This window comes from Acanthochromis polyacanthus, chromosome 20, assembly GCF_021347895.1.
Source record: "Acanthochromis polyacanthus isolate Apoly-LR-REF ecotype Palm Island chromosome 20, KAUST_Apoly_ChrSc, whole genome shotgun sequence".
Classification (NCBI taxonomy): Eukaryota; Metazoa; Chordata; class Actinopteri; family Pomacentridae; genus Acanthochromis; species Acanthochromis polyacanthus.
This window is the reverse complement of record NC_067132.1, coordinates 25,843,902-25,869,131: the sequence shown is the minus strand read 5'-3', so window position 1 is coordinate 25,869,131 and position 25,230 is coordinate 25,843,902. Positions and strand designations below refer to the sequence as shown.

The 25,230-nt window shown below is 40.6% G+C and overlaps 1 protein-coding gene across 4 annotated transcripts in view; it reads right to left on the bottom strand.

Annotated features, from left to right (window-relative positions):
* sh3kbp1 (SH3-domain kinase binding protein 1) overlaps positions 1-16,324 on the bottom strand; it is a 50,746-nt gene extending 34,422 nt beyond the window's left edge. For 3 of the 4 annotated variants that reach the window (XM_051940654.1, XM_051940655.1, XM_051940656.1), the window contains exons 1-2: positions 15,649-15,865; positions 5,448-5,605 (exon numbers count right to left, since the gene is read on the bottom strand). In XM_051940654.1, the coding sequence (XP_051796614.1) occupies positions 5,448-5,605; positions 15,649-15,862 (372 nt within the window). In that variant the 5' untranslated portion in view covers positions 15,863-15,865. Of the gene's footprint in view, positions 1-5,447; positions 5,606-15,648; positions 15,866-15,971 lie in introns of those variants that run through there. The other variant, XM_022193922.2, reaches the window with a different exon arrangement.
* Between the last annotated feature and the right edge of the window lie 8,906 nt (positions 16,325-25,230).

The following is a 25,230-nucleotide window of genomic DNA, read 5'->3' as shown; positions in this document are numbered from 1 at the left end:
TGAGCCTGAGCTGACCCCTAGCAAACACATCTGCAGTGACGAGTGACAACCTGAGGCCTTTATCTGTCCCGGTTGTCGCCAGCGGTGACGGTGCTGGAGGGGGGCTGCCTGCATACCATCGCTTCCCGTCACCTCTTCAACCTGCATGTCCACATCCCCCACTTCCTACGCAAACACACTCATCGGCATTGCCAGGCTTAATGTCACTGATTCCCATAACTGCAGTCTTGTGACAGGGCAGTCTGGTATTACTGCATTACTCACAGCCTCCCTCTGTCTCTCTCACACACCACAACATCCAGGCAAAAGGCTTCGTGAGGCCCATTGTCCGGCGCTCTGATGGTGAATGAGAGCGGTGGCGGTCGGTCAGCACAAATCAAGCCTAGTCGCACAGCCTGAACAGCCTCACAATGGATGGACTTTTATACTGTTGTAAAAATGTGTCCTGTTGTGCCCATGGCCTGCGGCACTTCTCTACTTCCTCTTTTTCGACAGTGAACAAGAGACTTCCCTTTACATACCACCGCAAACATGTACGCTCGATATATCAAAAGCCTCTTTAGGGGGAGTTCTCAAGTTTCAGCTCCAGTTTACAGATTTACATCAGTACAGGAAGAACTATGTGGAAATTACAACTCTAGACATTCAGTTCAAGATAAAATACTAGGTACAACTACAGAATGTAAAGTCTCAGCTCTAATTTGAGCAGGTTTACATTAGTACAGGAAGAATCATGTGAAAAATACAACTCTTAGCGCTGTCGAACTCATCGAATCATCTACATAATCTACTACATACAGTCTGGACATTCAGTTCAAGATAAAATACTATTTACAACACTAGAATGTCAAGTCTTGGCTCCAGTTTGAGCAGGTTTACATCAGTACAGGAAGAACTGTGCAGAAAACATAAGTCTTAACATAGTCTAACCCATCCAGCTTTCTATATGTGAGCAGTTCTTCAAGCAGTTCCTTAAAGAACCGCTACAAGTGCCTGTTTAACCATTAAAAAATGGTCTCTTTATACACCATAAATGGGATTTTGCAAGAATAAGCTCTTTAAGGACACATTTTCAAGGTTCCTTGTGGACTTGAGAACTATTTCGGTAATATTCAAGCAATAAAGTCAAACATAAGAACCTGCAGCATTTCAAGGTCATCCTTTATAACACTTTTAATATGGCTTCTAGATCGTTGGTAAGACGTCAGCTTGGGATTTGGGAATATGTGATGGGCATTTCTCACCGTCTCCTGGTGTTTCATAGGTGCCTCTTCAGTCAATGCTGTTACCTACTGACAAACACCATAAATGGTGCTCCAAAAAACTCTTTAAGCATAAAAGCACAATAATAAACCAAAGCTGATCAATCCTGTATCCATGTCATGGATAATTTACATTTTTTAGTAATTAATTAAGTTACTTCTGCAGTTTCATGGGCAAAAATCCAACTTTGCCACTTTAGAGACGCTCATATGGATCCTTCTGTTGTCTGTGTGAAACTCTGAAGAACAACTCCTGCAAATAGTTGGAGGTACGTGATGCTTGTGTGTCACTATCCATCTATTTATGCAGTTCAGACTCATGCCGTGTTAACAGGAATGTTACTCGGTCCAACCTTGTCAGATTGCAATTCTTAAGTAAAGGGTGCATATTTAGACATGAAGCAGACACTTTCACATCGCTGTCAGATAACTGGAAAGGAGTGCATGTCTACAACGGGGAGATAGAAAGTAATGAAAACCAGCTAGTAATCACATTTGAGGCTCTGGCACCACGGATTTACTCGTTTAAATGATGACCTGACGGGGAACCTGCGCCTGCAGCGCTACTACATATGTTGTATTAAGCCCTTTGTGGCTCCGGAGGGAGCTGCATGAAATCCGATAAACTGCCTCACTTGAGTCAACGCCGGTCGCGTCTGCAGACTACAAATAGGTTGGGGGAAAAGTGAGATTACCACACCTCTGCAGCCACTTCTCATGACTGCTTGAGGCTGGCAGCTCCAGGCTATAATCTCTGAGCTAAATGCTGGTGGTTGAGCGTCGCATCTTTTGGTCGTTTGCTTTCAGTCGATACGAGCAGCAGAGACAGACAGAAAATGGGGTTAAATACAGCGGTGGAGCAACGTGCAGTTGAAGTCCAAACACCCAGGAATCGACCATTTGGTTTCCGCCCAAACCACTTGACTATCGGGTTGTCCTGTAGCCACCATGTTGTGATGAACGAATGAATAAGAGCCTATTTCTGGCTCTGCTGCAATGACTTTAATCCTCTTTTTAAAAATACTGTCTAACAATGTTGTTAGAGAGCAGTGCTAAATCAGAACGACACGGTCGGAACTCTTAGTAAAACTCCCACTGTGAGAGGGTTTGGCTCTTTCAGTGACGTGGCTGCCTTGCAATGCTATTAAAATAAAAAAACGGATGTCGCTTCATTTCCTTGGACCAAACTGGGTAAAGCTGCAGCAGAGCATTATTAGAACAGGTTCAGTAACATTAGCGTCACTGACTCACTGTTTTAAGGCCGTTACATATTCTATAATTACTGTTTTGATTAGAGCAGACAGAAAAAATGGTCGTTTCATGCTGCAGTGGGGATTAAAACGCAGAGACTTACCGTCTTTCAAAATAAGAGAAGCCGGTTTTAACACTTTTGGCCTCAGAGTTGTGGATCTGTTAGTGACTGGATGTGGGGCTTAAAGGGTTAATCGACTAACTTCGGCTCTTACATGAATAAATACATAAAACACTCATTTGTTTTCTGATAATATATGCAGCGATTTGGCAGCTGAGCAGGAATAGAACATACTCATGTTTACGCCAGCGTTTGCAGCTTTTTTGTCGTTTTTGCATCCTCAACTTGTAACTGTGGGTGGTGCATTCACAGTTTCAGCAAAACACAATCAAACTTATGTAAGAGGAAATCATAAGATGTCTACCACAATTTTTTTTTCTTTTTTTCAAATCCTTATCAGTGTTGTGAGACTCGCTGCGAGCTACAGAAAAACAGCTAACCAATGAAGACTGTGACCGTAGAGGCGCTTCGACAAACAGCTTCGAATCCAAATGTGCGTTTGTGACAGTGACACTTTAAAATTACCGTAAAAGTGGCAGATATGACGACATATTCTGAGAAATGACACAAATTTGAATAGTCATCTGTCTTGATTTTGCATTGATCATTAAAGCGTGACAGACACACTTTATGTCCAGATTCACTTCCCCTCTTCTCGGTTAATTTGCCCTCAAAGCGTTTGTTGCAGCGAGGTGTTGCATGTATCAATAGAAACCGCACAGTTTGACCTTTGCAACGACTTAAGTCGCTTATGTGCGTGACAAAGTGTAGGTGAGAGAAATTATTTTTGAAATATGCGTTCCATTTTCCACCTCTGCAAGTCTGTCAACGGGTCGCTGAATGAAATGACATTCAACTCCATTAGGCACCATGCACGTATTTTTCTCTACTTCTACTTTCATACATTGCACCATCATAGTTCTGACATCAGATTCCACATATTTTCCCCAACACAAATATGAAAGTATATCTTTTCAGCAGCATTTTATGGTGACATATGTGCAAAAACACAACACTTTCACAATACGAAATGTGTTTTTTCCTTGATGTACAGGCTAATATGAAAAATCTGGGAGTATAACCTTATCAAATGATGAAAGATCTGGACAGTCTAGACCAGAGGTGCCAAACTCATCTTAGTTCAGGGATCACATACAGCCCAGTTTGATCTGAAGTGGGTTGCACCAGTAAAATCATAGCATAATAATCAATAATAAATAACAAGAATTCCAAATATTCCCCTTTGTTTTAGTGCAAAAAAGTACATTCCAGCGCTCGATTTAGACGGTTGCCAGGTCGCCGCGAGCACCGGGAATGATAGGAGGTTGATGACATCATACAAAGTGGCTGCCTCCATGAAGAAAGCATGGATTTGGACGGTCGCCGGGTCGCCATTTGCGACTAAAAACGTCGCAAATGGCGACCCGGCGACCGTCCAAATCCGCTCGATCGAGCTGAACCGCGTATCATGTTTTCTTCATGGAGGCAGCCGCTTTGTATGATGTCATCAACCTCCTATCATTCCCGGCGTTCGCGGCGACCGTCTAAATCGAGCGCTGCATTCTGAAAATGTTCACATTGAATGAACTATCTTTTTACAAAACATTATGAATAACTGTAAATTTCTCAAGAAAAATAAGTGCAATTTCAACAATATATTATATCTCAGTTTATCATTTGTGCATTACAACTCACAGATCACAGTGCATCGACAAAGGCACAAAACTAGGTATCCAGAACTGAACGATATAGTATTTTACTTTTGCTTTATGAACAAAACAACTTTCATTTCCACACTTGTGTGGTAATCCTGACCACCTAAACTAACATCATACAAACTAAAGTAAGAACTACTACAGAAGAAGGTTAAGTTGTTCCCCTGCCTTAAATTTATACATAAAAAAAACACAAAAAAGTTGCGTCAGTGCATCAACAAAAGGGTTCCACAAAACCACACTCTTTTGTACTGAAGCTAGCTAACTGTTTGACATTATATAGCACAATTTTTAATGTTTTTAAATATTTTCACATTCAGGATTCATTTTCAACTGTTGTTTTTACACTTTGCAAAGCCATCCTGCGGGCCACACTGGACCCTTTGGCAGGCCGATTTTTACCCGTGGGTCGAATATTTGCCACCCCCGGTCTAGACTGTTCTGTCAAAAACAAGCCACAGCATGCATGGCTAAGAGCTTAAAAGTAAAAGTCGTAAATGACCCTGAAAAATCACTCACAGGTTTAAATAGATGACACCACAATCATAAACAGGACGTGGAAGCTCTGTGGTAAAACAGACATTCTCTGCTTGCTGTTTTCCACCTACTTTAACATTAAATGTGGGGAACAAATTAAAATGAGTCCACAAACATAACAAATGCATCTGCTTCCAGCATGGGAATGAAGGGTTGATGAGCAGGAGAATTATGTAAATCATATGCTGCACAGATCTGCTCTCCACCGCCGACATGAAAACTGCATGAGAATGTTAGCAACATGCTAAGTGTGCTGTTCCAAAGTGAGCAAATGTTTTACGGTGGTTAAAAACGCAACCAAGTCATCAGAGGAGGGCGTGAAATACTTTTGGTTTCCTGGAGGCTCCATAAATCTTAATCGAAGAAGATCCCCAATCACGATTTCAGCTTTAACTGAACTGTACTCCTAATTCTAATTTTGGTTTACCTCATGTGACAACACAAGAGTTTGTTCAGAGTTTGCAAGCTTGTACCTGCGAGTGAGAAGTGTTTTCCTCTATGAAAATAGCAAAGGAAACACACAAACCGCAACGACTCTGCTGCTATTTGTGGAGCGCCTCTTGTGGGTTTGTGAAGTCTGTAAGATAGTGATGTTTGGTCGGCGTGTTTGTAATTACTCACCCTGACAAAGTTATCCGGGAACAGCCCCCTGCGTCCGCCCAGCTCGCCCTCCCACCATCCTCCATCGTCGCGCCGTATGTTCACGATGATGTCGCCCACTGTCAGGCTCAACTCATCGTCCTGCTGAGCCTCATAGTCGAACTCCACCACGGCCTCCACTGAGGGCGACGGAGAGAAAGAGCAGAAAGGTCAAACGCTGCAGATGTGGCACACTGTTGTGCTTTTTCCTCTCTGGCACATTGCTTTCTCCTTCTGATGACGGCGCAGGTTTTATTTATTGATTGGACTGGAAACGAAAGAGGAACAAACGCGACCCATTGAATTTTACATCAGAACACTGTTGCACACTCTGGCAGAGAAACGCTTGCTAATTAAAGGTGTCCTTGTAAACAAACCACGGTGTGTGTGTGATTCGCTGGAGCTCCAACAAACACCGGCTGCCAATCCGAGTCGATTTTAAACCTTTTAAAAAACCTGCATTGTTTGTACCCACGTCTGCTGACTCGTATTCTTTGCCTTTGTTCGCCAACTGCTACTTCCCTCTCCTCTACCCGCCCTTGCCTCAAATACCTCACAAAAAAAGTTGTTTACTATAAAGCAGGTTTCTTTTCACATATTCATGCATCAAGTTATGAGATGATAATCGATGCTGGAGGTTGCAGGGGAAAAAATGACTCACCCATGAAATGTTCACTGATATACTGTAAAGAAGTGGCTTACCACATGCCAAGGTGACACTCTTTAAAGCCACAAGCTGAAAAAGGAGCACCGGTTCTGAGTAAATGCAGCTGAAAGTGGTGGCTTTTGTTTTTTTCCTGGAATATGCACTGAATGCAAACAGTTCCAGGACATTTCAGCCTGACGTCTCCCATTGGTGTGTCTAATGTGGCTCTGTTGGTCATACTAATACTACCTTCTCCACCTCCATTGTAGAGATTCAGAGAAATTAGCAAACAGGATCATTTTAATGTTTGTTTTGAAGGTGACAGAAAGGAAACGGAAACTTTAGCCATGTTGGATCTCAATCAAGATCAGCTTGCCTTCTCTCATGTGAGGCTGATTGTATGGAAAGTCAACACAAACACTGATTCCTTTGTGGGCCATTATGAGGACAGTTGCAGGTCTTTCCAATTTGACATTTATTAGAACAGAAATACAACAGGACGTCATAAAGGATGATGCACTTTGGCGAACTGGTGGTGTTCCTGAGGAGGGTATTTAATTTTGTGATCCAATCTTTTGAAGTCAAGCTTCAGATTAATATTCAACATGTAAAAGACTTAAAGCGTGATGGAGTTTTAACATGAGACACGATCAAAAGCATGACTATCAGCATGAATTTGCAAAACTGCTGAAACCTTTAAACCCTGTGAGAACTTTCTTCACCACTTGTCCTCTACATGTTCATTTTGCAAGTGACAGAATATTATTTTTTACATGTGTTAGCAATATGTTCGCTGGTCAAATGTGGCTTTTCTTGTTCATTCGCACCTTTTAAGTTCACTTGTTCAGGCTCACCATGCAGGATTAATGTCTAGAAATAGTTCGCCCGGCATTTCCTGATTACGGAGGGTCCTCGGTTTACGACGTCCTCGACCTACAGCGTTTCATCATTACATCAGAACCAGTTACAGGCGGGTCCTCAGTTTATGACGTTTTGTCGTTACGTCGAAACTGGTTACGTGGAACTAGTTGTCAAGCGGAGCGGAGGAACACGTTGTCATGCACCGCTAAAGGATATCCTTGTTTACATTCACCGGTTGTACGCCACCTTGAACTGTGCCACATTCGCTAATTTGTAAAATGACTCATACATGCATGAAAGTCACTGCTATTCATGACTTTTCCGAGGAACTGATCGATATCATGATGCACATAGCTGCTTTGGTCCGACTTAGGGCGAAAATCGACTTACTTCGTATCATATTGACATCACTAGGCTGGAGTGGGGTGTTTTTTCTCTTTTTAGGAATTTTCTCAAGCAAGCTAAGTAAAGGTTTCCGACACTTGGCTTCTACAGAGACATCTAGAATGGCAGATGAGTGCTATGATGTTGTTTGGCATTAGTTATGGAAAAGGTCGCCATACTTTCTAAGGTAGGGCTGGAACTAACAAAGTATGAACTGATCACCTGATATGAGTAGTTGGGGTTTTTGCTCACCAAAGACAGAAGTTATGCTGTACTGGTAAGACGTGTTGCTTATTTGATTGAGTATTGGCTAATTTTGGGGTTATTTTCCTCACATGAATGAAGAGCACTATAGATAAATACTTCACATATTCGCAATCAAGAAGTCTGCTGAGTCTTCTTTGACCTTTTGGACAGTCTGTGCTACACAGTGGGTCAGACCTCAGACCGGAGTGTTCATGCCTGAAACACATAGTATACATCAATCAATGGGCCCATAAATAACCCCTGTAAGTTTCAATCTGGTGGTATTAAACAAAACTGCGTCAGTCTCATTATTTGACAGCCATATCGGATATATCCTGAATTGCGGCCTTTGTGATTTGCTTATTTATTTTTTGATTTGATGGCAACCACTTATTCGACCCTGTAGCCCACGGATGAGCGTAATGAATCTGTAGTTTGATAAACATTGCTGAATACTGGCCGGACCATTCAGCTCTCGAGTTATTTCAGGAAGTAACAAGTCATTTTGTGTCCCAGATATCTCATCTGCTGTGACCTCTCCAGTTAGAACACACTGAACTGAAAGCTATACACAGTCTTACATGTAAACAACGGAGTGTGCAGATGAATAAATCGTTCATACAGCCACCTGGCAAGCTGCTCCTTAACAAAATGTCTAAGTTGTTAATTTTTCTGTTCAGTTTCAGTCGGACTCAATAAACATAGTTTAGAGTAATACACGTAAAAATCAGATCAGATAGTTTCAAGGAGGTTTTAGGTCATTATATATATATTGTTTTGTAGGATTCTTTGCTATGATTCTCTACAATAGTGGTGGACAATGCAAAGCTAGCATGACGCAAACAGCCATAATAATTAAATAAGAGGAAATATATCAGATTGGAATCATGGATGTGGGACGTCACCCATAAGTTTGAAGCTCAGTGTTGTGGCTCTGGCCATACCCATCTTAGCAGTACTTGACTCTTTCTAACTCATGGCTAATCCAAAAATGAGCAAAAGGGTGAAGCAAACATGCAGTTGAGGTTGGCTATGGAAATATTCAGGTCATGTCTATGATAACACCCCACTTTTACATAATGCAGCCTTACCCTTAATTATGCATATTTCTGAGCCTTAATACAATTTAAATGGGTAAGTTATATAAATATGTATAGTTTTTGGAACAGGGAAATTAGCTATAGAGACCAAACATGTTTTTGCAACAGGCTGTAAATGTGTTTATTTCTGCTGTAAAGTCGGCAATTTTAACATGGGGGTCTATGGGGATTCACTCATTTTTGTGCCACTGCCAAGTGGCCATTCAAGGAACTGCAGTTTTTGGCACTTCAGCTTCAATTTTCATGGTTTCTGCTTGGTCAAAATAAACCAGAATTATCTTTTCAGTGCATTTACACATTCAGTTTTGTTCGCAAGAGCATCCTCCTGTCATACTAGTGGTTAAAACACTCCGCTCCCGTTACATCCAATCAGTTCTATTTGCATGCCTTTAAATACCTTCGATGAATGTTCCTGCAGATGACTCAACAGAGACGGATTATTCCCTCTGAGTCGCTGGAAGAGATTTAGTGTGTGATACAGGAATTGTTGTTAAACACCAATTGAAATATGGCAAAGTAGATGAGAAGGGAATTAACCGACTGAGTCAAATCAGCAGATAGACAGAATTAATGCTGTGGAGGTGTGTTGAATGTTGAATTTTTTCAAGACTATAGATTTAATGTGATTAATACACGCCTGATAGTAGCACGAGAAATCGGTAATTAGCATTAAAATAAAAGCCTTGTGACTGCACACAGCAACACAAGCAAACACATTTACTGCTGCTTTCGTCTACACTAAATCACACTTTCACACATACATCTTGTGACTGCTTGTGCAGCTGCTAATACTTGTAAAAACGTACTGAATGTGTCATATCACATATAGCTTTCCTAACCCTCACACATGGACACACGTACCGGCCGCACATACGAGGCCTGATCCTTGTCTAAACTGTGTGGGCAGCTGACGGTGGGGATGCAGTGGGGGGAGTTTCGGGATTGGGTAACCATGGGAACAACTGCATAAAGGGGTAGGTATGACTCAGACACACTGGCCTCCTTCCCCTAAAATCCTTCACACATGTATATATTATTGAACGCACAACATGGTGACACTAAGCAGAAGCAACCACTTCTTGTGCGACTAAGTGAAAGGTCAGGGCATCGCTGGGAGTTTACATCATGGGGGGAAGAAGCCTCGCACAAGACATCAAACAGACAAAGCAGATAACTCTAGTCCAAGTTGGCCTGCTGCTCAGATGGGGAGGATATGATTCTGGCATCAGATAACGACAGAGATTAGTCACAGTCGAGACAGCGTCGTGGCACAAATGCCATTTTTCTCTTCTTGCTCTCGGTTGTGCTGCCTGTGGGAAAAGCGGCTAACACCCTGAGAGCAAAAAGGGGAAGGTTGTGCAACAAAGAGAAGTGCACCCGGTGAACTGATCGCTTGTGGCAGTTGTCTCGCAAACTCTATTACAGTACATCTGAGTGGCAGAACGGGACGACACACTGCAGTCCGCCCGCCCACCCGCATCCGTCAGCGACACATGCACCACTGAAGAGCACGACAGCTTGTGGCTCCGCAACATCACCGAGTGCAAAGACGGGTGCAAGTTAAAAGTGACATAATGTTAATGCCAAAGAGGAGTTCTGTCTCGTGTGAAGCAATGCAGAAAGTGCTGAGACCCCGGGTTAGGAGTTTACAAGCTTCAATTTATTGCCTGTGTGATGTACAACACAGCATGACAGCATCGGAGGTGGAAAAGTGCATTTGCTCAAGTGCAATCTGAGGTACTTGCACAGGATTTAGTATGCAGCTGTACAGCACATACTGACATCCCTGAATAGCCTCTCCAGTGCAGGGCATATGCTGGGATTTAAAGACGAACTAATAAGAAAGATTCAAATAAACCTTTTGCAACAGAAATCCTCTTCAAAATGTTATTTTGTATGTGTTGCACAAAATAACTTGTGCACATGCACTCCGATGTCATATAGAAATGCACTTTTTTTTTAACCTTGGAGGCTGTATAGCTTAGCACTCTGAAAGGCTCCATTCTGCATAATAAGTAGACGTTATACAGCAAGAAAATCCAACAGATATGTAACGCTCTGCAACAGTCGCACCAAAGTTCAGTTCTTAAAGTTGCTTTAATCCACTGATCAAATCACGAAACATGTTTCCCTGCTTTTATTTTGAAGAGCGAGTGCGTTGATATTCTTCATTTTTCCACTTGTCAGCTAATCCCACTAAAAACACCCGAATTGTCCAACTATTGCTAGTTTATAACCTTCATTACTATCCAAACACAGTAAAAAACATATCACTGAGCCACAGTGTTGCACAGGATGACATGATGCTCCAGCACCATGAACACACACTGAAGTTTATTTTCTCTAAGTCCCTCATACTCCGTCCGGCTGCTACAAACACTTGCGCACAAAATCCGCAGCAGAAAATAGTCACCAAGAAATCTGTTATTTACTCTTCGCTCAGTGAAACGTGATTATTTTGGTTTTTAATAGGATTTGCCGACAATAATAAAATCCACACACATACAGTGTCATCTGCTTAGACCTGGAATGTACCAGAACTTCATCGTATATTCAGACTTCATCAAGATTACAAGAAAATGTTAAAAATGCTATCACTGACTTGTGCAATAACATATTAAGATACAGATCACGTGTGAATACCACATGCACAGAGATTACATCTAACTCTTATGATTATTAGCCCGTCTTGGCTCATATTTCTGTAGCTATGCAGCTAAACAATTCAAACATTTAGCAGTTTAAGACCAAAATATTTTTCTCAGAAGTTGGTGAAGAGATATAGAGATAAAGAAAAATTAATAATGTACTTATAATAATCAGGTAGACACAAACGAAACTCCAAATTAATGTTAACTCCTTGAATGCTACTGCCCAGGTATGCACTTGTTTGCAAACATGCTAACAACTGCTTGCTAAGAAGTTCAGAAAAGATGTGAGGAAGAAAGCAAATGTAGTTTTTTTATATCTAAACTAGATACTGACAGTTGTAGCTTTGTTTTTTAGCTTTCATGGGAAAAACAGTTAGCTTAATGTTGGGCACTTTTGCACCAATACATTCAACATAGCTTCATGTGCTAACATACAACAACGGTCTGCTAGAAAGTTTGGCTCAAACATGAAAATGTGAAAGACCATAACTAAACATTAAAATTCTCCATCAGCAAATTATGCAGATGTAGCTTTGACACAACAGATAATTAGCTTGGTTATGCACTTTCCCGCTAAAACATTGAGCATAGTACTGTATGCTAACACACTACAACTGCCTGCTAACAAGTTTGGATCGATCTATGTGGAATAAAGTGACAACTTTTTTTTGTTCTAAATGAAAAAAATAATCTTATATTTTTACCTTTGATAGTCAAAATAATTAGCTTAATCTTTGCTTGGTAAGGCACATATAGCTCAACTGTCTTTCTCACACAAGTTTGGCTCAAACATTAGCATTAAAGCCAATACTGTATATTTTGCACTGAAACAAAGCATTAGAATTATAAAACAAGTTTAGCTTAGATCTTAACTTAATAGTTTTTAGCAGAGCTGCACAGTTGATCAGATATTAACCACTAATGATTTGGCCCCCCACAATTACATGCAACTCCCATGCAGACATTTAACAAGCTCATGTAGATAAAATCATTTGGTTTGAATTTCAAATCAAATCTAACTGACCACATATGAACTTACAAAAACAACATCCTCAAGCAGCATCCTGCACACTGAAAATGTCAAGTTTTGCAGAAGATTTAGATCATGCAAGAAGTCAGCCCAGCTTATATTTTTAATGACTGCATTTGCCTCTATGCATGCAAGCGTTTCACCAAAACAGTTCCATTGTTACTATTTTACTGGGGCACCATCGCTGTGTCCCGGGCTTGGTTTAAAATGTGTGAGTGGGGCTTTTTTTTTTTCTTCCTTGAGCAGAATGATAATGAGGTGCAGTCAGATTATTCTGCAACTTTGTGGAAACATGTACGGCTATGCAAAACAAGTGTACATGTGGCATTATTTAACATTTATGAGAATTTTTTGGTTTCACACTTGTCTCAATGGATGCACTGCAATAACTAAGTGGGGAGACTAGAGGCTTGTCTGTGCACAACCGCCATGTGAACCATTTATGGAACATCAGTAAAGTGTGGTATCTATCAATACGTAGATGTTCACCAAGTACTTCTTTTAAGTACAATTTTATTTATATTTCAGCTCTAGAAGATGCAGTGAATTTGATGTGAAGAAGAAATATTGTTTTAAGTGTTATTTTGATGCAAAAATGTGTACATTAGCACATGAATGGGCGGGTTTGTGGAACATGAAAGTGAAAGCAACTGTTTATTCAAATGTGAAAGCCCAATAAAAAACACTTTTTTAAAAAAATATCGGTGAATAATTGAGACAAATGACTGCAAATAATTTCAGCATCGAACAAAATAATTGCGATTATCGTTTGCCGATAATCATGCAGCACGACTGACTAGCTAGCTTTTCAAGAATTCAGTCCACTACTGCAATACTAACGCAATTCACTGAGAAATAGAGCAACATGCAGCTTACTTGCAAGTTAAAGAGCTACACCGGTTAGTCAACTGAAAGAAAACTGGTCAGCAAATTTAAGAAAAGAAGAAGAAAGGTTGGATTCAGCTTCTTGACTATCAGAATTTGCAGGTCACTGGTATCATAAATGGCAGCAAATGACATAAAAGCATCAGTTTGAGCTTTGGGAAGTTCTCTTCGCTACTGAATGGTTAATCAGTATTTGCAGCACCTCTTGCTTATACTTGTACGCTCATATCTGTGGTAATACGGTGCTTCCACCAGGCTAAAAAAAAGACAGACATAAGGCCTTGAAAAGACAAGAGAGCGAATATGTCGAAGCCTGCAGACAAAACAAAAACTCCCACTCGAACAGGAACTGAGATGGGCCCGTGAGCGTCCTCTAAACAGCTGCATCAAGTTTAGATTTGGGGAAGCTGCACACATTCTGACGCGCAGAGCTCTGCAAAGCCTCGCTGACATTTCGCCGGTTTACAGTGGACCTGTGTTTAGTTGTGGGTGAGTTTCATTGCTGCTGTCGCTGATGATGTCAAGAGCAGCTGTGTGTTTCTGTCTGTAAAACATTCAGCGCTGGACCGCAGCCCACTGGGAGTCAAAGCCACCCACTCCAACTGTGGATCACATCTCAGGCTTCAGCAAACGCTCCCACATTAAAGGAGGATTCCAACCATTCTTTCGCTCATCGCTGTGCAGCTGAGCACATCTTGAGACAAAGTCCACTGTATTCACTCAACTCGCGTTATCTATTTCGAATTCTCATCGTTCCCACAACTCCTGGCGACAAGAGAAGAGCTCGATGCATCCATCATGTTTGGAGCTTTGAGTGTAGGTGGAGAACGCGATGCTGGCAGAGAAAGCAAGGAGGAGAGCGAAGGGTTTTCAGTTTCAGACGAGAAAAGTGAAACATTGTTTGGCTGCACAATAAAGGAACTGCTATTTTTACACTTGTGTAACTGTTGAATATGTGCTGAATGGAACGGTTTGAAAGCATCGCCTTCAAGTTTGAGCGACTGAAGGTCACTGTTAAATGTCCGATAGATTTGTGCTCCTTGAGAACAGCAGCGGCTGAAGAACTGCAGAAACCTATTAACCTGAAGTGTCTTCATTTTGAGGATATAGAAAGAAGCAAGGACACAAAACAATCTGTCGAGGCCAGCTTTTTCAGTAGAGGTTCATGGAAAGTGATCTATAAGGTGTGTTTAACCCTCGTGTCGTCCTGTGGGTCAAATTTGACTCGGTTCAAAGTTAAATATATATTTTCAGAGTGAAACTTCTGATGTCCACATTTTCGGGAAATTTTTCAACATTTTTTGGTGGAAAAAAAGAAATGTTAAAAATATTCCTTAAGAACATTCACAAAAAAAATCTACCAAAATCCAGGATATTTTGGATTTTGGTTGATTTTTACTGATATATATGTTAGCACTTTAGATATTTTTAGGATTTTTGGAAGATTTTTATTCATTTTGAAAATATTTACAAGAATTTTTTGTCAAATTTGGGGGATTTTTTTAAAAAAAAAAAAAAAAAGCCTTTTAAGGAAAACTTTTAACAAATTATTGGAATTTACTTGCTGAATTTTTTTGGGCAAATTTTCAGAAATTTGGGGATTTTTTTTGCTGAATTTTTGGATTTTTATCAGACAAGGAAACAATATTATTGGTGCCCATAAATGAGGACAACAGGAGGGTTAAAGGCCATTTTGGAAAGCGGTGCATATTCAGAAACAAATGAGCAATGAACTAAAACACTAAAACAGTGTCTAGACACAGGAAATGAGAAGATTTAGGTGTTGAGTCGCTTTATGATGTCTGGGTGCCAAGTTTCCCCCTGAGGGCAGCCATGCATTGTTTGTTTACACACATCCAGTAGAAAGCATGCACACGAACCCAAATAATACATGTGGAGACGTGCTGCAACTAATGAATATCCTCATTAGTGGAACTCCTCTGCAGAGAAATGGAATGTCTCATAAGATCAGCAGACAGTAAAGTATCATGCAGAGAGGGGGGGAAAGGGAAGTCAAAACCTCCAGCTTTGCATGCATTCAGCGCCTTAGAACTGATTGATCAGCCGAGCAGCGAATACGCAAACAATTAATAATCAAGCATTATGTGGGGCAGCAGCAGCAGCGGCGCAGTGTCGTGGGAAATGATGGCGAAGATGAGAACAGTCAGGCCTGTTTCGTCCACAGAGGCGGAGAGCTGGAGAGCCAAACACTGTGCAACACAATGGGGCACACACACACACACACACACACACCACAGACACACACACACACTGAATGTAAACGTGTCAACATCTGCAACTCATCAATGTGACCCGCAGCTTTTCCTGAAATCGCGCACAAAAAAAGAAAAAGCCCTGCGCGGCCGAGCTGCACACCCACGCGTGGCTTCTTTTTTTCTCCCTCTAAACCATGAAATGAGGCATCGGAAATGCGCGACAGAAGCCTGCGGTGTCTCCTTCCAAACAGCTCTGCTATGCGTGAAGGGGAGGTGAGGTGAGGAGCGCGGAGAGGGGAGGCGAGGGGAGGGGAGGGGAGGGGAGGGGTGGAAGGAGAGAAGAGAGGCTGCGCGCATCTGGACCGGGCGTTGATTCATCCAGATGCGCAGCGGCGCCGGAGGCTATTTTGGGTCTTTTTTCCTCTAAATTGGACGCAAACAAAGCGAAACAGGAAAAACGCACCAAAAAATGGGCGTCGCATCTCACCCATTTATGTGTCCCGGTGTGCTGGCAGTGCTCCTGGAGGCTGGTCGGTCACAGGGAAGGGAGTTTGTCTCAGGTACAGAGGGGGGTTTAGCGCCGGACTGAGCCCCAGCCTCCTGCTCCGTACTACAGATCCGCTGAAGCGGGAGGAGCGTCAGACGAAACCATATTCCTTCCTCTTTTTTCCTCTCTCTCTCTCTCTGGTGACACGACAGAGGAGGCAGAGCGAGTGGCCAGAAAACGGAAAAGCGCTGATGATCAAATCTCTCTCTCTCGGTCTCTCTCCCCCCTTCTCTGTGTCTCTCTCCCTTTTGTTGCCTTCAAGTGCGCCACGTAAACTCCGGCTTCTCCATTTCCAGTTTCAGAGGCACAGTTGCGCGCGTCGTGACGCAATGTGTGGCACCACGCGTGATGCGCTGCGAACAGATGGCGGTGACACAAACACGGTGTTCTGGGACAGGAAATCTCACCGCTCCATATGAGCTGTCCCAAAGTTTGACACGGTCATTTTAGTTAATCAGAAAATAGATATTTTCTTGTAAATGTTCATAAAATTGTCACTTCTGCCACTGCTCACAATCTATTCTCTTCTTGGTCTACTTTCTTTATAATATCAACATAATATGATGCCATTTGGATGTCAAAGTTTAGTTTTTGTCTTATTATATGAACGTTGATATCTGAATTAGGTACATTTCTGCAAAATATACTGTAGAATCTTAATCTTTACTTTAAAAAGGGTAAATTAACTTTGCATTTCATATATCATCACCAATTCTTAGCCATATTTTAATTAGTAAGGGAAATGTATATAATAAATATTGTAGGGTCATAATTTTGATGTATTAGCTTGTTAGATAAACACCTAATGTCACTCTTATCTCTCAACTGGAAAGCATGTTGGTTCAACGTCACATGAATAATAATGATTCAATAAATTATAGTCACCTTAATTCATATTTAATGATGCACTATACCAGTGCTGAGGCTTGAATACAGATGCAACACACTTGTACTTTCTTTACTCCATCAGCCTCCATCTTGCATTGAAATATTGCACCTTTTTCTCCATTTTTATTCAGATTGAGGTTATACATTCACACCTGTTGCTAGCTTTTTTTTTTTAGGTTAAACTGTATGAAAATGTATAGAAATTTGTAATTATTGCTCTTTTTCCACTAGTTACACTACCAAAATTTTGTGTAACCATCAATTAATATCATATATGGAGTCAAAATAACACTTAGAGGTTACTTTTTCTCCATAAAAGGTACTTTTGATATTTTATTTACATTTCAGTGATAATATTTTTTCTACTTTTATTGTAGTACAACGGTGAATATAATATTTCCATTGTATTATGGCAGCTTTTGCTTGTAAGCCATGTTAACTGGTCCATCAATATGCACTATAAATCCAGCATGCATCCTACTCAATCACCCTAAGTGTGTGAATTTGATTCTCCTTAACAGTTTCATTTGCATTTTTGGCCTGAAAATGTCTTTTCTCGAAGAAAATAATTCTGTAAACTCCAGATCGGCAGATGCTATCACTTTTATGCAGGGTATTTTATGTGAGCTACAGTAAAAATACCAGTATTTCCAACAGCCTTTGAAGGCAGCATATGTCTGAGCTCAAAGCCTCGCACCTGTGTCGACCAAATCTCGCGATAAGCAACTGTAATGAATGTGAAGCCACCCCAACATTACTGTGAGGGAATTAGAGCAGCTTATACTGATATGATCTTAAACGGGGTAATTGATATGTTTTACTGGATTGTCAGTGTAATTCTGTGTAATTGTTTTTCATTGAAAAGTTATTTTTAATTTAAATGATTTCCAAAATGAAGACTGAAATGCAGAAACGCTCAGTCTCCCCCCTTGCTGATGCAGTGCTGTTGCCCTCTGGATCAAACCACATGCAGAGGAGAATGTGCTGGCGGCAGCAGAAAGAGGCCAATGAAATGATGCAGCGATAGCAGAGAGCAAGAGATGAGGAATTTAGATTTTTTTTTCTCTCCTCCCCCTTCCACAATCAGCTGTCACTTGGCTGCAGTACAGTGACAGAACAAGCTGCTGCGCACACAAAGAAAATCTGATATGATAAAGTGCAGCACAGCCCAGAAATGGCATTCAGATGACCGGAGATAGGCTATACTTGTAAATGCATCTCAGGTATCTGTGACGCAGGAGATACTCGTCTGACCTTGGCTTGAATGTGTAAATGATTTTGTGAAAAGTGCTGCAAGCTGATATCTACAGCAGAGAGGCACCAGGAGAGTTCACATTATGTAATAATATGGTTCAAAAGTGCAGAAAATAGCTCAACTGTGTGTAAAAGCCTTAAAATTACCCCTCATATTCGGTATTTTAAGTCAAGATTTAGATGGAATACAGCCATGAAGTCACATAACACCATACTTCATTGTCTATTTTACTCCAAGCGGGGCCAAAATGTACAAAATGAACATTATGCTGTATTGAAGAAGGTTGGAAACTTGCAACTGACACAATAAACTCATTAGAAAAGGCTGACCGAGGTATCAAATCAAGGGAGGCGTTGCATCATTCTCTCAGGCTTGTATACAACTGGACTTCTTTAAGTCACTGCAGGAGTCGCCCCCTGCTGGCCATTAGAAAGAATGCAAGTTGAACACACTTTCACATTCGTGTCACTTTTCAGACCATGTTTCCACATTATCTGTGTGTACATATGCAAGTCAGGCATATGTACACGTCTATCATTCCTATGGGAACCGCTGATCTTTGTTTGCTTATCCCAGTCCTGAAATTGCAGACAAACAACAGAAAAAAAAATCTGCTGTGGATTTCTGAGAGGCTGCACTGTGTACCAGGAAATGCAAAGGTAGAATTAAAAAAAACTTAGTTTAGCTCTCCACAGTGCTGTATTGTACATCCTAACACACTTCAAAAACTGATCAAATTAGGTATTGCTAAAATGTAACAAATTATACGAAGTTGCACTTTGTTTCATCAAAACTTGCAAACACTGATGCATAATGTGTGGCTACTTTCTTAACTCACTTCTATTTGATCATATTTCAGGTGCACTTAGGGCTGGGCGATAAATCAAATTAATTCGATTAATTTGCGTTTTTAAAACCTGACGATTTGAAAATTTGCCAAATCGTAACATCGAGGCGAGCTTAAATCATAGACTGTATATATAGTGGACGTAGCATCTGGCTCCAGAATTGAAGCCAACCCGGAAGTGTCAAAAACTTGCAATATCCCGCCGTCTGCTAGGGTTGGCTCCAAAAAGCTTTTGCTCCATAGACCCCAATTCATTTTTGGAAAAAATAAAATTTGATAGACTGATTTTCTACAGCTCAGGATTTTTTTCCCGTTAGTTTTCATGGTCAAAATGAGAGATCAGGTGGCCGATCTTAAAATAAATCAATACCGAATTTTAAATAAATCGTTAAAGTTGGCGGAGCCAGGGGGCGTGGCTATACTTGATAGACAGCAACAGAAGCCTCTGCGGTAAAATGTGAGCGGGATAAGAGAGTCCTCAGCCAATCCTGCCCCTAGTTGCTCTCCGGTCCAATCTGTTTGATGACGCTTTTTACGTCACTGGCTCCAAAAATCCAAAACGGCGACCAGGAAGTAGCAAAATCCGGGCTTCATTTTCTCGGCGTTGAAACCAACGGGTGACGTCACGGTTAGTTTACGCCTGGCTTAAATATATAACAATACAGATTCTTCTTCTGCCTTTCACGACTTGTGCACTGGCGTTTGCTTCCGCCTCTGATCTCCTTCCGCCAAAACACTCACACCGCCGTCATGGCGGACAGAACAGCAGACGAAGAGTTGGTCGCGAGAAAAGGGCGTCATGTTACATCTATTATATGGAAGTGGTTCGGCTTTGACAAGACTGACACAGAGCAAACTACAGTCATGTGCAAGGTTTGCAAAAGTACCGTGAAAACGAAAAGTAGCAGCATAACTAACCTCGTTCAGCACCTCCGGCAGAGGCATCCTAAAGAATGGGAAGAGTGCTGCAGCTACAGGAGTGCGGCATGGCTAGCACTAGCCATAGCAAACAGACCGCAAAGAAACGACAAAAATCGATTAAAATCGTAATCGTCTAAGATGACTTTAAAAAAAAAATCGAGATTTTATTCTTTGGCCATATCGCCCAGCCCTAGGTGCACTTATTGTGCTTTTTAAAGTAGATTTAGTTTAACTGCATACATATGAGCAAAACCTAATCATATATCACTGAGCAGAGCCATTCTGCATGAGGACTTTAGTCTGTGAAAATTCTATGTGGAATTCATTGCTATGTTTTTTTTTTTACTTGAAAGACTACTTTAGTCTAGCACCTGTATTTCTATTGTGATTAAGCCTCATAAGGCTTTTATTTAAACACTTAACTTGAATTCAGTTGATCTCTTTGGTGCACCACAGCTGCAGTGGCAAATAAATATCACACGTTTGATCCCACAACAGCCTACAAGTTTATTTAACACTACAGCTATTGAGTAACACATGGAGCTGTTCTCAGGCGCTCATATTGTGATAAAAGATCACTAACACGCCTTCTCTCACTCTCAGAAGATGCAATCTGTGCTGCTGCTTTAAGAAATGGTTTTATCATCCAGCCATGGAGGTTAGTTTTCTCCAGAGAGGACAAGTAATTTTAACACAAAGCGCTGAGGTGACACCATCTGGGACAGAGTTGCTATTGCACAATGTGCTCAACCCCAATTACATTTTCCCACCTTCTGTACAGTAGAAACATGGTGAGGAGTCTCTGTAGTGCAGACAGCATTTCCAGCATCATCCGTCCTCTGAAAGCATGTGTTTGATGGTGCCAGTTATGTTGCATTTAAGACTAATTAAATTAAGTGATTAGATGAGATGAGCAGATGAGAATGATTTGGCTGGGGAAACTGTTTCCATGACTATTTATATTTACATTTAAGCTTTCCCACTACACTTTGAATTTTAAGTTGTAATGGTATTTTATGGATTTGTTGCAGGTGTGCAATGATTACATTTGAGAACTTTGACACTTTAATTTTGCAAGAATGCTCCAATATATTCGAGCAACCCAAGACTAATGTCCCAAAAGAACCGTAAAAGTCCATCTTGGCTTGATAATACATTAATAATTCTAAACTTTTGCCCACAGTTCACACTTGGTCATCATGAGTCATTTACTTTCCTATTGCTACGACTACAACTAGTCATGCTAACAATATTTGCAGCACGTCTGATAGTTATGACTAACGGATTGAACAGCCTCCTGCAGACAACTAGACCGTCACCGCAATCCCATTTTCATTTAGAGGTGAGTAACATCTTGCAACAAAGACAGTCTGTAATTTACTTGAGGTAGAATGAGCATAAAGGGGATTAAGAAAACCAACAATCCCATCTGGGGGATCGCATCCCGGAGTACCATCATAAAAACTTTGAATGTGTGCAGAAGTGATGATAAAGCACAAAGACGGGGACATGTTTTCACAATAAACCAACAGTTTCATAGAAGTATTCTAATTAATTTGACAGACAGGAAGTGGAACTGTGGATAGTAAAAAAAAAAAAATTACCAAACTACTGAAATTAATTAAATGGAAAAATGGATTTTATTACAGTTATAGCTACAAAAGAGTGCGATATGAAAGATAGATGGAGTCACTGTGGTGTAACCTGTAGGTTTGTAGAATATTATTGTGACATCTTTACAATTAGTATCATTTTGGTTCGTTTAAACCAGCATATGTAATATAGTGATATAATAGTGGCCTGTCAATCACACAGTAGCCTCATTCCAACACACAACCTGCTTTACTGTTAATTTTAGTTCATTTGTGTTTCTTGTGCTTAACTTGTTATTTTGTAAAGAGGCTGTTTATTTTTACATTTTTGTCTGTCTGATCACATCATTTCTAAAAAAAATAAATCAGACATTACAACCAAACAGTTACTCAGTACTTGAATAGTCTTTTCACAGAATACTTTTTTATTCTTGAGTAATTTTTTGTATGAAAACTTTTTACTTCTACTTGAGTGACAGTAATTTTTTTGGCTACTCTACCAACCTCTGTCAATAACTAATAAACAAATGCTGCATTTCTCATAAAAAAGAAAAAGTAGCATTTCTGATAATGCCTGACAAGGGAATGAACAGCTTTGAGAGTACTATGCTCTCCGAGTGCTTTTCTAGTTAGAAATGGGAAAACAATTTACAAAATGCACGTCATGTTGTATTCAAAAAGTCTTACAACTAGCAACTGAGACTCTAAACTGTTCAGGAAAACGTTTCCTGAGGTGGCAAATCCAATGAGAAGTAGAGGAATTCTCAGTCTTCTCTGCAATCAGACTTTTTTGTGGCTAGAAGTCGCCCCCTGCTGGTCATTAGAAGGAAGGCAGCCCTAAAGCACTGAGGCCACATCTATCTTTTGTGTACAGTCCACACGTACAAAAGCACCTCAAATTGCCCGGTGTATTTACTCACATTCATAAAGTGCAGTAATCTCAGACAGGCTGTCTCCTCCTAACAGCCCCAGTAAAATGGTGCCCTGCCTCCCTGAAAGAGGAAGCCAGTAAGAAAAATGATAAACAGTCCAGTTGGTTTGACAATACAGACAACAATCACAGTGTGTGCAAAGAAACCAGAAAACCTAGAAAAACAGGAAGAAAAGTAGCAGCAGGTGAAACTACAAAAGGAGAACGGGAAGTAGTCAGACATCCTGCGTACAAAAATAATATATTTCAGTTGTGGCTGCCCAACTCGCCACCTCTGAGGCCTGCACTACAGAGCGGGATCTGAAATTAACACTGAAGCTTCAGGTTTAATGTTGGGTTTTCAGGACTACAACTGGTGTTCACTTCTCACCAATGTAACCAAACACTTAACTTGCTCTGAAGCAGTATATATCCAAGATGACAGATCAATGCTTTTGTAACACTCCCTACTGACTAATAAGTTCCCTCGGAAAGTAGCATCACCATTCTGGAAGACAGAGAGAGAGTCTCTGAGGAGGGCAAGAGTTTTCAGAGCTGCCGCTTCAAAGCTTTTACATTCCTCCATTTCCATTTGTAAATCGATACATTCCTTAAAAAAAGAGATAAATAAAGCACTCAGGCCTTGTTTGCTGCTTCTTGACTGCACAGCATTTGCGGTAAATCGACTTTTTGTTCGGATTATGTTCTTTACTTGCTCCCAAAACCATTTAACACCTCCCAACAATTAGCTGAACAGTCTATGACACCATAAGAATATCACATTAAATGTAAGATTGCTGAATTTATCCATAGAAATAGTTGCATTTTTAGCACTCTACAGTTCTCTAACAACTTAACATTTTCACAAGTAGCAAAAAGGGACTAGATCTGTAATTTAAATGCACAATCTTACATTTTAACTGAATATTGCATTAGAAACCTTCACATAATTACAGCTTTACTCAGATTGTGCCTCACATTTGCAGTGATCCTGATAAGCCTACAAACTCACAATTGGTCACTGTTTTTGCCAGCTTTTGTTCCTGGTTCAGGCTGTGGTAACACAACCAGCAGGTGTGTCTGTTTAAGCCTGTGCTTCAGTTTTAAACTCGTCATACTGGTTTAGGATTGCAGTTTGTTCTGAGAAATGTGCAACTTGAAACACACCCATGATTGTGGTTGGTCATCTAGAGCCTCTGTGAGGTTTTAATATACACATAAGCTCAAAAAGGGTGGGTTCAAGCACCGAATGTGTACAGCCAACATGTCAGGTTAGACTAAAGTCAGTCAACTTTGGATGTATAATACCAACTTATGTATGTTAAGTGATCACTTGAGCTACAGTACATACCTGTGACAAACACAAACAGCCACATCAGAAGCAGCAAGCCACCTGGCCACAGAAAAACCTGAGCAAAGAGCAACAGGTGTCCTACATAGTCAGGCCCTGACTGATTGAAATGACTCAAGGGAGGAGTCAGAAATGGGGCTGCGTTCAACAAATGTTACACACTGCTTTGGTCTTCACAAAAGTGAACATTTTCCACCACACTGAGGCCCAGTCCCACATTCATCATTTATAGAGTGACAGACTTTGATGCACATTCATCCCAAGTGTGTGAGGGCACAGAGCAGTCCCACTATGCTGTGCATGATGTGGTCTTTTCGATGCTATTATGCAGCCTCTCTGTGAGTTTGCATATCTGCAGACTTTCCTGAGGCACTTGCCCACAGTTCAGAGCAAAAGTTGGTGATGGAAAAAAGGTGATTTGTATTTGATTAACACCAACCATTGTAGGAACTTACTACACATTTGTACAGCTATTTGTATTTTCAGCCCAAAATAGGATTCACAGATGTTCATAGCTTTCCTGACATGAGGTAGTTTGCCAAAATATAGAAACACGGTTATGTCAGAAACAGGAAGTGGTTATCTGAGCAGCCAGTCAAAGTGCAAATAAAAAAATGTGTCCAAAATCTCAATTTTTAATGGTGTTGGTTTGTTAAAAAACAATGTATGCTGTCACAGTAGTATGTCCTTTCCTTTTTTATACAGTTGTAACATTAATTAAGACTGCAAGGGTTTAAATGTGTGGACTTTGGAAATGAAACTGACACTGGGATTCAGTTATTGACTTATTAAAGACATCTTATTACCTTCTAAGATCATTGCTTTAATACGCCTTTAGCATCTGCAAGTGAGCTGGATAAAATTCACATATGCATTTGCTAAAACTGACATTTTGACACGAATATTCTCCAGAAAATAAGCCCAGAAACAGGAACAAGACTTTTGCTCCCCTCATATGGCAAACAGGACCTGTATCCATGATGTCCGTATCTCTTTCTTTCATTTGTGATGTTCTTTTTATTAGCTTTGCTCAGAGATTTTTAACAAATAGACATCAATCGATGAGGATTAAATATAGTTTTCTGGCAAAGCTTTTTTTTTTTTTTTTTTTTACAGTAAATCTTGCACGAAACCTTTTATCAAATTGAAATCCAGGCCAGTAGTTCCCACACAGTCCCTTATTTACTGACTCAAACATCTCGGCATGACAACATTTCCCACATTTAAAGTGACACAGCAAAGTCTTCTGTAACCATTTGCGTAGACAATTAGTGAGAAACCATCTGTGATGCAGCTGCAGAATGAGATCATATTCCCATAAACGTCTCCCTCCGTAGGATGTGGTGATTTCCCGTCTGTGGGTGATATAGAGCAGAAAAGGTGATTTAACACAAAACATATGACAGTGTAGCAGTTTATTTCTCCTGTGGACTTC